Source organism: Medicago sativa, chromosome 2 (genome assembly GCF_051527215.1).
Source record: "Medicago sativa cultivar Bolivia chromosome 2, Bolivia_mono, whole genome shotgun sequence".
NCBI classification, from domain to species: Eukaryota; Viridiplantae; Streptophyta; class Magnoliopsida; order Fabales; family Fabaceae; genus Medicago; species Medicago sativa.
This window is the reverse complement of record NC_140750.1, coordinates 49,338,992-49,353,489: the sequence shown is the minus strand read 5'-3', so window position 1 is coordinate 49,353,489 and position 14,498 is coordinate 49,338,992. Positions and strand designations below refer to the sequence as shown.

At 36.0% G+C, this 14,498-nt stretch overlaps 1 protein-coding gene and 1 pseudogene across 1 annotated transcript; both read left to right on the top strand.

The window, feature by feature from the left end:
- Positions 1-10,509: 10,509 nt before the first annotated feature.
- Positions 10,510-11,138, top strand: LOC146947147 (uncharacterized; annotated as a pseudogene).
- A 512-nt stretch (positions 11,139-11,650) lies between these two features.
- On the top strand, positions 11,651-13,573 carry LOC146947146 (uncharacterized). The gene is made up of 3 exons (XM_085748395.1): positions 11,651-11,982; positions 12,328-13,315; positions 13,406-13,573. The coding sequence occupies exons 1-3, from the start codon at positions 11,651-11,653 to the stop codon at positions 13,571-13,573; spliced, it is 1,488 nt and encodes a 495-aa protein (XP_085604521.1).
- Positions 13,574-14,498: the final 925 nt, after the last annotated feature.

Sequence of the window (14,498 nt, the reverse complement as noted above, 5' to 3'; positions counted from 1 at the left end):
CTTCCATGATCATTGTTAGTGAACATGGCTGGCGTGTCTATAATGATCATTGTTAGATATACTATCTATATCTATAATAATGTTGTGTGAATGTGTGAGTATTATAATATCAATATTATGTAGCTAAATAACCTTTATGGGAGGCTTGTTTGGAGTTTGGGTACGTTTGCTCAAGATATATAGTTTTACTTTTATATATGCTATAAACTATTTGTATTACAGTGTGATCATGTTATAAATTACTACTATTATACGAAGTATTGAAATAAATTGGTGCACTTTCTTGTGTAGGGATAATCTGAATATTATATTGTCTTATCTTTATTTTAATTTATATGATCAAATTTCTTTTTTTGTACCGATATCAACACAGTCAAGGTGGTTTATTTTTAAACTTTAATGTAATAAAACGGATATATCGAAGATTATTTTCTTTTCATGATCAACCATAATGTCCATCCACCAAAATTCTTCTCATTTCTATATTCTCTTTTGATCTCTTCTGTAATTGCCGATGTTTGATTCATTTGGTGGTAAAAACAAATGTTGCTATCGTTTCTCCATTATGTGAAAAAAAACCTCATTTAACTTAACTGTGAAAAAAGAAAACAGATCCAAACAAAAAAAAAAACCTCATTTATCTTAATTGTAACCAAAAAAAAATTGTGAAAAGAGAAAACAGATACAAACAAACAAAAATGACTGAAATTAAATTGTATATTTACAAAGTTATTGAAATGGATAAAATGAGGGGAGATTGATGTGTTCGGAAAATTATACGGGGTGTTTGTGTTATTTCAGAACATCTTAAGGGAAGTCAAAGTAATTTGCCCATTTATCATTAACGTCGACTTTATCATTAGTTTTTTTTCAATTCATATAGCATTGCAATGCGCTTTGATGCATTGCCCCTCCACTTAGAATTATCTCGTGCAGAGCACGGGTTTGTTGCTAGTTTGTATTGAAAATTGATGACATTTTTTAAAAGAGAAAAAATCAACCCAAAAGAGGTAAAAGGAATTTTTTTATATATATAGTATAGATTAATCCTTTTTACTCTCTAATCTCTTTATGCCTTCCGTGTTGGATCTCCAATCTACAAAAGTTTCATTATCCAAGCATTGGCCAATCGATACTTTCTTTATTCATTTGTCTCATTTTATTTCAATTATAGTAATCATAATTGTTTTTATTTTAATCGATTTTCTATAAGAAAAAAGATTAAGTTTTTTTTTTTAAAATAGATGCAAAGAGTATCAATTCATTAGATTAAACAAAAAAAAGAGTACAAAATAGAAAAGGGGGATTGTACCAAAACCTTTTCAAAAGGTGTTGAACCTGAAATTAGGTATGCCCAACCTATTCATAATGTACTCTCCTCTAATGAAATCAAGGATAGAAAGAAAGAAAAGAAAGGCCAAGGTTTGCAAGAGTATCAGCATAAGCATTAACTTCCCTATATATGTGAGACACCACAAATCTCATGCTTCTTAATCTAACTAAAAAATTATTCTATATGTTCCTTAAGCACCATGTAACCCTTGAGTTTGACTTGAAGGCCAAGTTAATTAGCTGTGAATCTGATTCAAGCCAAACATTTTGGAAACCTCTAAGATAGGCTATTTCAATTGTAGTCATGGCAGCCAAAAACAAAGAAAAGCTCAAAGGGTCAACTCCAACTGGTTAACCAAAACTGTTGTCTCTAAAATGAAGTCAAGTGGTGAACATAAAGTTAAACAAATCATGAAAGACATGAGGAGCCAGTATTCTGTTGGGGTCTCTTTTCATACAACTTGGAGTTCAAAGAAGAAGGCCACTGAAATTATAGAGGGTGATGCCAAGAAACAACAAACTTTACAGTGGAGGTATGCAACTGAATTAAGGAGGGTGTGCAATAGAAATATTCTAAAGATTAATGTAGAAAGAACCATGTTAACTAATCAACCAAGATTCAATAAGTTTTACTTTTATTTTGATGGATTCTTGGCTGGTTGTAGGTCATTTATTGGAGTGGATGGGTGTCCCTTGAAAACTAAGTATGGAGGTATATTATTGGTTGATGTTGGAAGAGATGCAAATGACCAATATTTCCCTTTAGCATTTGGAGTGGTTGATAATGAAACTAAGGAAGCATGAAGGTGGTTTTTGACATTGCTGCTTGAAGATATTGGAACAAACAAAAGATGGGTGTTTATTTCATATCAACAAAAGGTATTTTAGTTATCTCTATATATGATTATGAAGATATTTGTGTTTTAATTATTACCATGAATCTTAATTTCTCTGTATGATCCAGGGATTGATACCTGTGTTTGAGGAATGGTCTGATGAAATTGAGAATATGTATTGTCTAAGGCATCTATATGCCAATTTTAAGATTTTTTTTTTGGAGGAGGAACTTTGATAAGGGATTTGATGATGGGTGCAGCAAAGGCTACCTATAGATAAGGTAAAAACATAACATTATTAAAACGTAATTTTTATTTTATTTTTTTGGTAATTTATATAGAGATTGACTATCTTTATGTTTGTATTTTATTGCATAGCTTGGGTTGCTAAGATGGATGAGTTGAAGAAGGTAGATGTTCCTGCATGGGAATGACTAATGGGTCATGATCCTAAATTATGGTGTAAGCATGCATTTTCATATTATCCAAAATGCGATCTCTTATTGAATAACATTTCTGAGGCTTTTAATGCAACTATATTACTAGATAGAGATAAGCCAATACTTACAATGGCTGAGTGGATTAGAACATACCTTATGAATAGGATGTTAAAGTTACGAATAAGTTGAGTAAATGGCAGTTTGATATCATGCCAATGCCAAGGAAAAGATTAAACATTGAGATTGAGAAATCTGGAAACTGGATAGCAACTTGGGGAATAGCTGATGAATTTGAGGTTGAAATGGTAGGTGGTGGATGTTATACCCTGATTTTGGACCTAAAAATACTAATCAATTTTTCTTTTCTTGCATTATAAGTCATTTGAACTGTCTCTGACCAATTGCATCTTTCTCTGCACTTTATTTCAATGTTATTTGCAAAATTCACATGCAAGGGTATTTTAGTCATTTCCTATGTCAAAAGCTATTTCAGTCTTTTAAAAATTTGTTTGAGTCCTTTCAAATAGGTTGAATAAGTCTTTGTTTCATTCTATGTCAAAATCCAGTTCAAAATTTGCATTCGAAGTCATTTTGAGTCTATTTTTGCCCCTAGGGGGCATTTTAGTCATTTCAAGTGTCAAGTTACTGCTTTAATCCTAAAAATTGTCTCTGAGTCTTTTAACTTTGTTTGTATAGGCTCTTGCTTCATTTTTCCTGTTAAAAATCCATTTTAAATTTGCATCTGAGTCATTTTTAGTCGTTTTAGCCCCCAGGGGCATTTTGGTCATTTCACACGAAATTTCGGCAGAGAGGTACTTTAAAGTACCTCATTTAGGCCATTGGTTCATTTTAGTCCGTTTTGTCAAATTTTAGTCGTTTCGCTTTACGTTTATTTCAAATTACGTTTTTTAAATCAATTTTATTATTTTTTTTAAGTCCTCAAAAGTCCCAAAAATTGCATTCAAGTCCTCTTTGCTAATTCCAAGTTTTATTCTTTAAGTTTTTGTCTATTTCGTTTTTTTCCCTTTTAGTCTTTTTAAAATTTTATTTCCAGTTTGGTCCATTAGTGTCTTTGCAGAAAAGTCCTTAAAGTATTTTGAGTCCAAGTCCAAGCTTAGGGAACACGTGGCAGCAGGTTATTGGGTCAGAGTGTACAAGTGTCAGCTATAAAACCCTGCCAACTCAAGTCAAAGTCAGATTTTTTCCCAATTATTCAAGGACACATCATCATCAGAGAAACTCTAACAGAATTTCTCTCTCCAATCACCACCGTAACAGAATTCAATCACCACCGTAACAGAATCCAAAACCGCCACAACAGAATCAAAACCACCGCACAAATTCTCAATTTCGTACCAGTTCCACCACATTCATCATCAAACATACAGAATCAATATGAACTTGTGGAAAATCAAAACGGAGGCGTAAAATTCAACGAAGTTCTTTTGAGTTTGGTTCGTTCTCAGAGATTTTCTACGAAAATCATCATCATTGAACGGTTTTCCTTCGCTTTCTTGCAATTCAAGTCCAAAGGACGATCACAAGAAAATTGGAGGAAGAGAAGAAGAGAGATTGAAGAAGAATCAAACCAGTTCGAAGAAGAAGAAGATTGAATACCGATTTATTTTCGGTTTCAAAGCTTACCAGAGGGATCAAAAGCTCGCAAGGATCCACTTGTTCAAATCTCCAAGTAATTCAGGTAAAAACACAAAGAAACTTTCTCATAATCATCATCGAAACTTTGTGTTGAAAGATGAACGGTGAATCCAATTGAAGCTTGAAAAGATTCGAACAAGTCGAAAATTGAAACCCTAAAAAACACAAAATCATGAAGATTCACCGTCTACCTTTCAATTCAGAAAGTAATTTCATCATTAACGAATCAAATTAGGGTTTCAGTTCCAAGAAAGCCTCAAAATCCAAAACGCTTCGAACTTGCGAAGAATTAGGATAGAATCTGTTCGAATCAGTATGGTGTGAAACGTTTCAATTCAATTTTCCGCAAAAAAACATCAAGTTTAAAGAGATTCAAACAATTTCCTTCGAAAAATCTGGATCGAAACGTTTTAAACGGTGTTCTTCAAGAAGACACCAAGTTTAAAGCATTTCGAGTGGTTTTCTTGAAAAGTATCCAAATCGAAGCATTTCAAAACGAAAAGTATCCAGATCGAACCATTTCAAATGATTTTCGTCAAAAAGTAGCAAGAATCGAAACGTTTCATACTGATTCCTTGGAAAGACGCTTAGATCGAAACGTTTCAAACGATTTCCTTCAAAAAGCAACAACATCGAAGCATTTCGAATGGATTCTCTTCGAAAAAGTACCAAGATTCGTAAACGTTTTGGCCAGGCTATGTAGGTGTGTGGTTTTGTTCATTACACGTGTTTGGATCCATGAGTGATAGGAAGAAGATGAACGGCGCCGTTAGGGTTAGGATGAGAGAATGAGAGAACGAAGAGAAGAAGGAGAGATAGGGTTTAGAAATGAATTGAACCGGTTGAGCTTGCTTTTATACGGATGTGAACCGGTCTGGTTCATAGAAACCGGTTTGGTTCATTTCTAGACTTTATGTCAACCGTTGATCTTGCATTCAGATTAGATGTGTGGTCCTGATTCGTTCTTGCTGTGTGTCTATCTGAGCTTATCATGCGCTGCTTGTCCTGGACCCTCAGATCTAGGGCTTTGATGGATCTGGATCAATCCAACGCTCCTGATGCGTTTGGATATTCCATATCCATCAAGACTTTGGGCCTGGGCTTGTGTTTCTGCAGATTTCGTTTTTCTCATGCATTTTCGCTATTTCCTAACACTGTTTTGCTTTTTACACCTCTGTTTATGATCAAAATTACTTGAAAAATTCTACAAATTTTTGTACATGTTCTTGTTAATTTTTGTGATGTTTTTATTCATTTTGTTTACTGAAAATCTTGATGAAAAATACTATTGCATTTTCTTGCTTTACTTCTTTGTTTTTTTGTGAAAATCCATGAAAATCTTGTCTAATTCTATTTCAAATTCTTGATAATTGTTTGTGATACATGTTATATGATTTTGTGGGTTTATTGCTACTGTTTGTGTTTGATTTTACTGCATGTATGTGAATCTTGAGTAATTACTTAGCTTACAAATCATTGTGTAGTTAAATGATGCAAATATGCTTAAAATTTGTCTTAAATTGCCAAGTAAATCATGTTGCCTTAATTCCCATTCCAAGACTTGATTCTAAACCTTTAAAAATGTATTGGAATGTGAGAATTATAGGTCACTTGGTTCTTGCATTTTATGAACAAATTTTAGCCATATTTGCACTCATTTTGCCTTTATTTTCTATCCTTTGTGTTCTAGTGTTTCTCTTGCTTTATTTCCTTTGATATTGCCTTATGCTACTAACCTTTTCATTTCATATTTCATATTCATCATAAGCATCTCCATTTCATCCCATTTTCATCTCTATTCTTCTTGCAATTTAATTTGTACCAAAGTTAGAATGTAAACATCTAGGGGTTTTGTAATATTTTTTCCTTTATGCACTTTTAATTTGCTTGGCAAAGAGGCCATAGAATGTATCTAGGGTATGATGTAATAAGGACAATGGACTCTAATAATGTACACCGACACAAGCACCGACACATGCACACACACCACTTTAGATAAGTAGCTAGAATATGCATGTTTAGATGTATGTTTAGGATTGTATGTTTAGATGAATGCCTAGGATTTATATTTAGAAAAAACCAATTTTTCAAACAAATGTGAACAACTTCACTCAAATCTTTTCCAAATAAACCTTGGGATCCAACATCCCATTGTATTTTCTTTTCCATTTTCTTAATCAAATTTCAATGAAAATAATCAAACTTTGACTTCTTTTGCAAATCACTAATCAAACCTCACAATTTCCTAATCTCATGCCCTTGAGGCCTCTTTCTATTCTTCAAAATCCCATTTTCAAACTTAAAATCAACCAACAAAAACAAAAACATTTTTGAGAGAGAACTACGGTGGATTTGATCCCTTAAACGGGTACGTAGGCAAGGAACAAAATTCCTTCAATTCAACTAAAACAAAAATTCAAAAACATTCTTCTCCCTCCAATTCTTCACTTTGAAATTCTTAGGATTAAATAAACACTTTCAAATAGCATTTAAAAATAAAGCGCGCGCGTAGAAATTAAAGACGGTTCCTATAGGTTACTATAGTCGTTATGGGTGCCTAACACCTTCCCGTAGCGAAAACAACTCCCGGACCTCGATTCTCAAGGGTTTTGCTTACTTTTTCCCTTCCCAAGAAAAAATAAGATATCACCGGTTTAAAAGGTTCAAACGTAATCAATATTTGACACCCGAAAACCAAGATACTACAGTGGACATAGGTTTACTATGAACACTACAAAGAGGGCCCACAGTTGTAATTTTTGGGAGTTGGTAGGTATACCTTGTAGGCATATAGTTACAACCATGGGTAAGAGAGACCAAAACCCATAAGACTTTGTCCATTAGTGTTATTCTAGAAAGACTTATGAAGCTTGTTAAAGTTTTAATGTGAGTGTCATAAATGGTCAAGACATGTGGCCTGAGGTAGAATGTGAGGAGATGCTTCCACCAGTTTATAAAAAAGGGCCTGGGAAACCAAAGAAGCTGAGGAAGAGGAAGCCTGGTGAGGCCAGTCAAACACAAGGGAAGTATAACAGAGCAAGCACAAGATACAAATGCACAACTTGTAACAAATTTGGTCACAATGCTAGGGGATGCAAAAGTGAAACGGTTGAACCTGAAGCACAAAAGAGGAATGTAATATATTTCTTTGTTTGAATAATAATTGGTTTTTTAAACAACTACTTCATTTTATGATGCATTTTATGTTTCAATGATAGAGGAAACCACATAAAAAAACAGCAGACCAATAGCAAAATGAACGGCAAGAACAACAAATTCAAGGGCAAGCATGAGTTCAAAGTCAGGTTCAAAGTCAAGGGCAAGCATAAGTTTCTCAAGGCCAAACACAAGTTTCTCAAGGTCGAGCACAACATTCTCAAAGTCAAGCACAAGTTTCTCAAGTGCAAGCACAACATCAAAGCCAGACAACTCAAGTTCAAAGTTCTCAGGGTTCTGCAAGTTCTATGTTGGAGGGCGAGCAAGTTGAACCTGTCTAGAAGAAGAGAAAGCTTGTTAAGGCTCGTCTAGGCACTAATCGTAAATTCAACCCACCAAAACAGGCATACCCTCCAAAACAGCCACCCAAACCATCTGTTGCATTTATGAAAACCTTTGTTAAACCAACTTTATCCATACCCAGAACAAATACAAACAGACTTGCACCCCCCAAGCACAAACTGTCATTGAACCATCTGCATCAAATACACACCACAGTCCAAACTGGCAGGAACTCACAAACACTTGTAGCACCAGCTGCAAAAGTGCACACAGTTGTACAGGCTCATCCAAACACAGTTAACATTATTAAACCTAATGCAAAACTCTTAACCAATGTTAATACTAGAAACATCTCTCAAACAACTGTGAAACTAAAAGCTGATGTGAGTACAACAGTAAACACATCAACACACTCAAAAACTTATGTTAAATCATATACCATTGTGAAAACTATTTGTGAACTTGTGCTTAAATCTGTTCCACCCGAAACAAGCAAAGACAGAATCTAAGAAGCTTGACTTAGGTAAAGTGAGGAGAAGTGGTAGGGGTGGGAATAGGCTAGACTGAGATAGGCTTTGCAAGGCCTGAGCCTGACCTGCCAAATTTTTTGAAGGCCTAAATCTGGCCTGCAGCCTGTCATAAGCTTACTTTTTAAGCTTGATCTGACCTTCTAAAAGCCTGATATTGTCTGTTAGCCTGTTTAAAGGCCGATTTCATATGAACATCTTTAAATAAGAAATGTGATCTAAGTTTAAATAGACTAGTGAAATAATATATCAATTAGATTAAAATCTCTTTTCATAATCAACATGAGTTTTTAGGAAATTTGACTATATATTGTATCATATTTCAATTCTAGTTTATAATAATACATTTAAATATGTAAAAAATTAATAATACTAATAAGCATAAATTATTAAAAAAGTCAACAAATTTTTATTCAAAGTACAAAATATAATATAATAATAAATAAGAATATTCATATTAACTTAAATAGGCCTGTCTAATAGGCCTAAAAGTCTTTTTCAAAGGCTTATGGCCTGACCTTTTAAGCTAAATAGGCTTCTAAAAAAGTCTAGGGCTTCTCTATTTATGAAAAAAGTCTGTCCTGACCTGTCCTGTCCTGTCGTAGGCTAGGCCGTAGGCCCATGTAGGCTGGCCTGACCTATTCTCATCCCTAAGAAGTGGTAGGAATGTCTGGAGAGCCAATGCTAACAAGAAAGGGCTAGGAAAGAAGATGGATGACCCAATTGAGATAGATGATGATGCTCAGAAGGTTATTGGTCCCCCTGTCAAAGTTGTCCCAGAGGCAAAGCTTGGATCATGTCTAGGCCTCTTGAGAAAAGTTGACACAATCAAATATGTTTAATGTTTTGGTTTAGTGTGTTTTATCTGTGTATGAATCTTGAATGGAATTCTGCCTGGTTTAATGTTTTGGTTAAGTATTTTGGTTTAATGTTGGTTTAGTGTTTTGTTGCACCATCTGTTTAGCAATTTACTTTGACAGTTTATGGGTTACACCCTGCTATTATTATGTAATAGCTTGTCTATGCACAAGTTATGAACAAGTTATGTTGACATCATCTATTATTAATGTAAAATATTAATGCTTGCCTAATTCCATTTTATGTATATATGTTTTATGTATTTATGTTAACAAGTTCAATCACGATCACATTTAATTCATAAGATCAAATTTCATTCAACCAACACATTACATATTGTCACATTACAAATTGAAATACACTTTCATCACATTACATAAACATCACAAACATGGTACATATCCACAAACACATTACATTCACAATCAAATTACATTACTAATACGTTTCCTACTTTTCCACTTAATTCACTACTTCTTTGCATATGATACCCCAAAGATCACCCAGCTAACTATAAGAAACAACTTCAACCAGTCCACTTTCTTCTTCTCTGTTGACAGTTCGTCATATCACATTTTTAGAGTCTTTTTAATTAAGTTTTAATTCTATTTTTATTAGTTTAGTACTTAATTTAGAGTCCTTTTAAATAAAATGTCATGTCCTTATTTTTTGATTCAAGTAGTATATTAGTGCATATTATTATGATGGTCAATAGTTAGATGAGGTAATGAAGGTGTGACATACTTTGAAGAGCTGAACAGTGAAGAAAAATGACAATATCATAGTTGAATTATTCATTTGCTACATGACAATTATTGGGTGTGTGAATAGAAAGTCATGAGAGAAAAAATACATTGGGCTGAAGGAAAACAAAAGAAAGAAAAGCGTACAGACACCTGCTCTTTACCCAAATGATTTCGCTCATTCCCAAAGTCACGTGAGTTAAGTCACGCAGCGTGAGTTAAGTCACGCTAAGTGCAGTTTTTAGTTCAAAACTCAGCATGCAATCCCAAAACACCATTTTTTCTTTCCCTCCACCTCCAAAAACCCAAAAAGTGCGAATTTTTGGGTCATAATCTCAACTCCAAATCATTGCAAATCGTCAGGAAGCAAGTTTCTACGCTCATCAAGCATCAAAGAACAGGTAATGTATCACCAAAACTCATCCTATTTTCCTGGTTTTTCTGTCTGTCACGTCATTTTTGTCAGTAGGTGCTAGGGCTGAGCGTGAGTTAACTCACGCTAGTTGTGAGGTGTGCGCAAGTTAACTTGCGTAGGAAGATAACACTAGTGCAAGTTAACTCACGCTAGTGTGTTGCCCAGTCTGTTGCCCAAATTTTGAAATTTTGCGCCACTTTTTTTACTTGCTTTGCTTGCCGCACAAGTCATTTATTTATTTTTTCTTTGTATTTTTTTTATTGAGTAGACATTGAGTGGCATGGTGGAACATGTGGCAGAGGATGGCGTTGAGCCCAAACCGGGCAAAAACAAAGCTTTCGGTGAAGCTTCCGGCGTAGGCAAACCACCCAATGATGTCAAGTTTAAAGTGAAAATTCCTTTTCAAGTTGAAGCTCACATACTTCACAATCAAGCAAACCCGGTACCTACCGGTAACTTTGAAGAGAAGCCTAAACCGGTACCTACCGGTGTTCGTGTTATTGAAGAAAACACCAGTTCATTTTTTACAACAAACGAGAGATGGAAAGATTGAGAAGAATTGCATGGTTGGGTTCGTCGACAAGCGGCTAGGGCGGGATTTACTATTTCTATAGATAAATCTAGTACAATAGCGCGATACATGACGATGCAATGTGAGAGGAGTGGTGAATACAAGCCACCTAAGACGAGGAAGAAACCGAAGCTTGAAGGCACGGGATCAAGGAAGTGCAATTGTCCGTTTAGGTTGAAATGCTTCTTTGAAAAAAAAAACACAAGAATGGTGGATTGCAATGCTTTGTGGAGTTCACAACCATGAATTGGCGCCAAACTAATCCGGCCACCTTCTTGCGGGTCGACTAAAAGGGGAGGAGAAGCAAAAAGTTATCGACATGACAAAGAGCTTGGCAAAGCCTAGGAATATTCTCACGGATTTGAAGGAAAGAAACAAAGAAAGTGTGACAGGCATCAAGCAAGTGTATAATGCACGAACTAGATGGCGCAAGGGGCAAAGGGAGGACAAGACCGAGTTGCAATACTTGATTACAAAGTTGGAGAAGCATCGGTATGTCTATTTCACAAGAGCAAATAGCGAGGAAACCACTCTTGAAGATTTATTCTTTGCTCATCCGGATTCAATTGATATGCTCAACACTTTTCCCACCGTTGTGGTCATGGACTCCACTACAAAACCAATACATACCGAATGCCATTATTTGAGATTGTTGGTGTCACCTCTACCAAATTGACCTATTCGGATGCGTTTGCCTTTCTTTCCTTTGAAAGAGAGAATAACTTCATATGGACACTTGAGATGTTGGTTGGTCTTTTGACCTCAAAACAAAACATGCCTAAGGTGATTGTCACCGATAGGGACCCCACTTTGATCAAAGCCGTTGCCGAAGTTCTCCCTAAAACGGACCATGTACTTTGCTATTTTCATATTGAGAAGAATGTAAGATCTAGGTGCATCACGGATTGTAAAGTCAATGCCAATCCTTCGAAAGGAAAAGGAAAAGTTGTTGCCAAAGAAGCAAAGGAAGCGGATGATGACAAGCAATGTGAGCTTGTTAAGAAAATAGTGACTGCTTGGAGAGATGTGGTTAACTCTCCTACGGAGGATTCATTTGCAATTGCATGGTTGACATTCAAAGATGAGGTATGCAGACCGTTTCCATTGTATGTTAAATATGTTGAGGAAACCGTTTTGCCCCTTAAGAAGCATTTTGTGAGGGTATGGACGAATACATACTTGCATCTAGGGTGTAGGAGCACCAACATTGTTGAATCGACTCATGCACAATTGAAAAGATACTTGAGGAGTAGTGTGGGAGATTTGGCAACATGTTAGGATGAAATAGACAAAATGTTGAAAAACCAATTCGGTGAGATACATGGGAGTTTTGGGAGGAGCAAAACCGTCATGGTGCACAAATACAAAAAAAACAAGTTATTCTCCGAGTTGGAGGGGTATGTCTCTAAGGCCGCTTTGGGTTTCATCGATGAATAATATGAACGCTCTAGGAGATTCGGCTTTGCTAAAGAAGATTGTGGTTGTGTGCAAATGGCAATGTTCGGGTTGCCTTGTGCTTGTATTCTTCCCGAGAAGAGAAAGCAAAAAATGCCTATTCTTTTGGAAGAAATACACCCTCATTGGCGAAGGTTAAGTGTAATTGGAGAAGAGGTTGATGCCAATTTTTCCGTTACGGAGGAATGGGATGCCATTCAAGAACGTATCAAGAGGTCCCCTTACAAGATGAAACTCTTCATCAAATACAAGTTGCGTGAACTAGGATTTTCGGAGGAAACAATGTTGAAGCCACCTCCGAGAAAAGTGGCCACCAAGGGGGCACCTAAAAGGTTGAAGTCTACACCGAAAACGAGGTCCACCGGTCGAGTCCCCTCTAGGTGGGAGACTATTGATGCTCAAAATCCCGATAGTCAATGCACACATGGCAAGAGTAAGTCTCATAAGACTAAAGGTTCTCGTCTTGGCACTTGCTCTCGCTCACAAACTTCAACTTCTACTTCAAAAAAACAACCTTATTTGCAAATACCATACATGTCACAAATTCCAAATCTCATGAGACCATACGTTGAAGACATTGTGAATGTTAGAGGGGATGGTAATTGTGGTTTCCGGGTTGTAGCTAGGCACATGGGATTTCATGAGGATGATCATGTTTTGGTTTGTCATGCACTTATTAATGAGTTGAAAACTCACAAGAGTGACTACTTGCCAATATATGCTATCGAGAGCCGTTACAAACTTATCTTGGATGGTTTACACCCTCCAACAAGTAGAAGTGGTATTGCGCCTCCAGAGAAGTGGTTGACCACTCCGGATATGGGTCACATTATTGCTAATTGCTACAATAGAGCGGTTGTTCTATTGACTTTGCCTGAATTGGGTGGTTCATGTGAGACATATTTTCCAATCCGGAGTGCTCCACGACTTAATCCACATTCCAACATAATGTGCCTTTGCTTGATTCTGGACCACTTTCTTCATGTGAAGTTGAAATAAAATTGTCCGCTACCACCTCCTCCTAAGGAGTGGATAAATCACAAGATTGGTGAAGCGGAGCAATGGCTTTTTCAGTTTTTGGATAGAAACGTCGCCTTTGATGAGCTCATGTCAAAGGAGCCGAAGCCGCCAAAGAAACCAACAAATGAGCACAATCCTATTACTTTGGATACCCCGGAAAATCCAAAGCAAGAGAACGAAGTCATGGATGAAGATGGAGATTATGCACCATCACTAGTCTAGTTATATAGGTTATGACACTTTTGGGTCGGTGGGTGTTCGCCCTATTTTTTGGTGGTATTACACCCCGACATATTTTTTGGTGGCCTATTGTGTAATTTTGATATTTATGGCCAATATGTAACTAATATTATATAAATATATGAAAAGAATTATTTTGGATCGTTTACGTGTCATTAAGTGTGTTTAAATTATTACGGGTCATTACCGGCGTATTTGTAAAATTTGGACCGTTTGGATCGTTTATGTGTTATTATGTGATTGTGAGAAAAACGATGTTTTTAATTAATTTTGATCAATTATGTCGTATTATCCGATAAACTTCTTAAACTGGCGTAATTTGGTTAAGTTATGAATGTGGCGTGATTACAGGTCTTTCTAGACTTTTCAAAAGTCTGTTCTGTTACTGCATGCATGCATGCAGTTTCTGTTTCTGCTATGAACGTGAGTTAACTCACGCCAGTGCAAATGGCAGCGTGAGTTAACTCACGCACTCCATTACACTAACGCATGTTAACACGCGTTATTTTTTTTACTTATAACACCAGCGTATGTTAACATGCGCAGTGCTTTTCAACAAATAACACTAACGCATGTTAACCTACGTAGCGCATGTTAACATGCGTTAATATTTGTACTAGCGTAACTTAACATGCATAGGGGCAGTTTGGTCTTTTACTTTGGGAATGAGCAATACTGTTTGGGTAAAGAGCAGGATTCAAGCGTACATGCCATGAAGGCGAAATTGAAAAACTAGGTCACGCACCTATAAAAAGGACCAGACGAACAACACAAAGGAGAATCACGTTTTGGCAAGCAGTATCACACATTTTGGGGAACAAGAACAAAGAGTAGCACTTTGGAGATGGCATTTCTAGAGAAACATAAAGCAAGGTGTTAGGAGTAGATTCTTACCAAGATTTGTTGA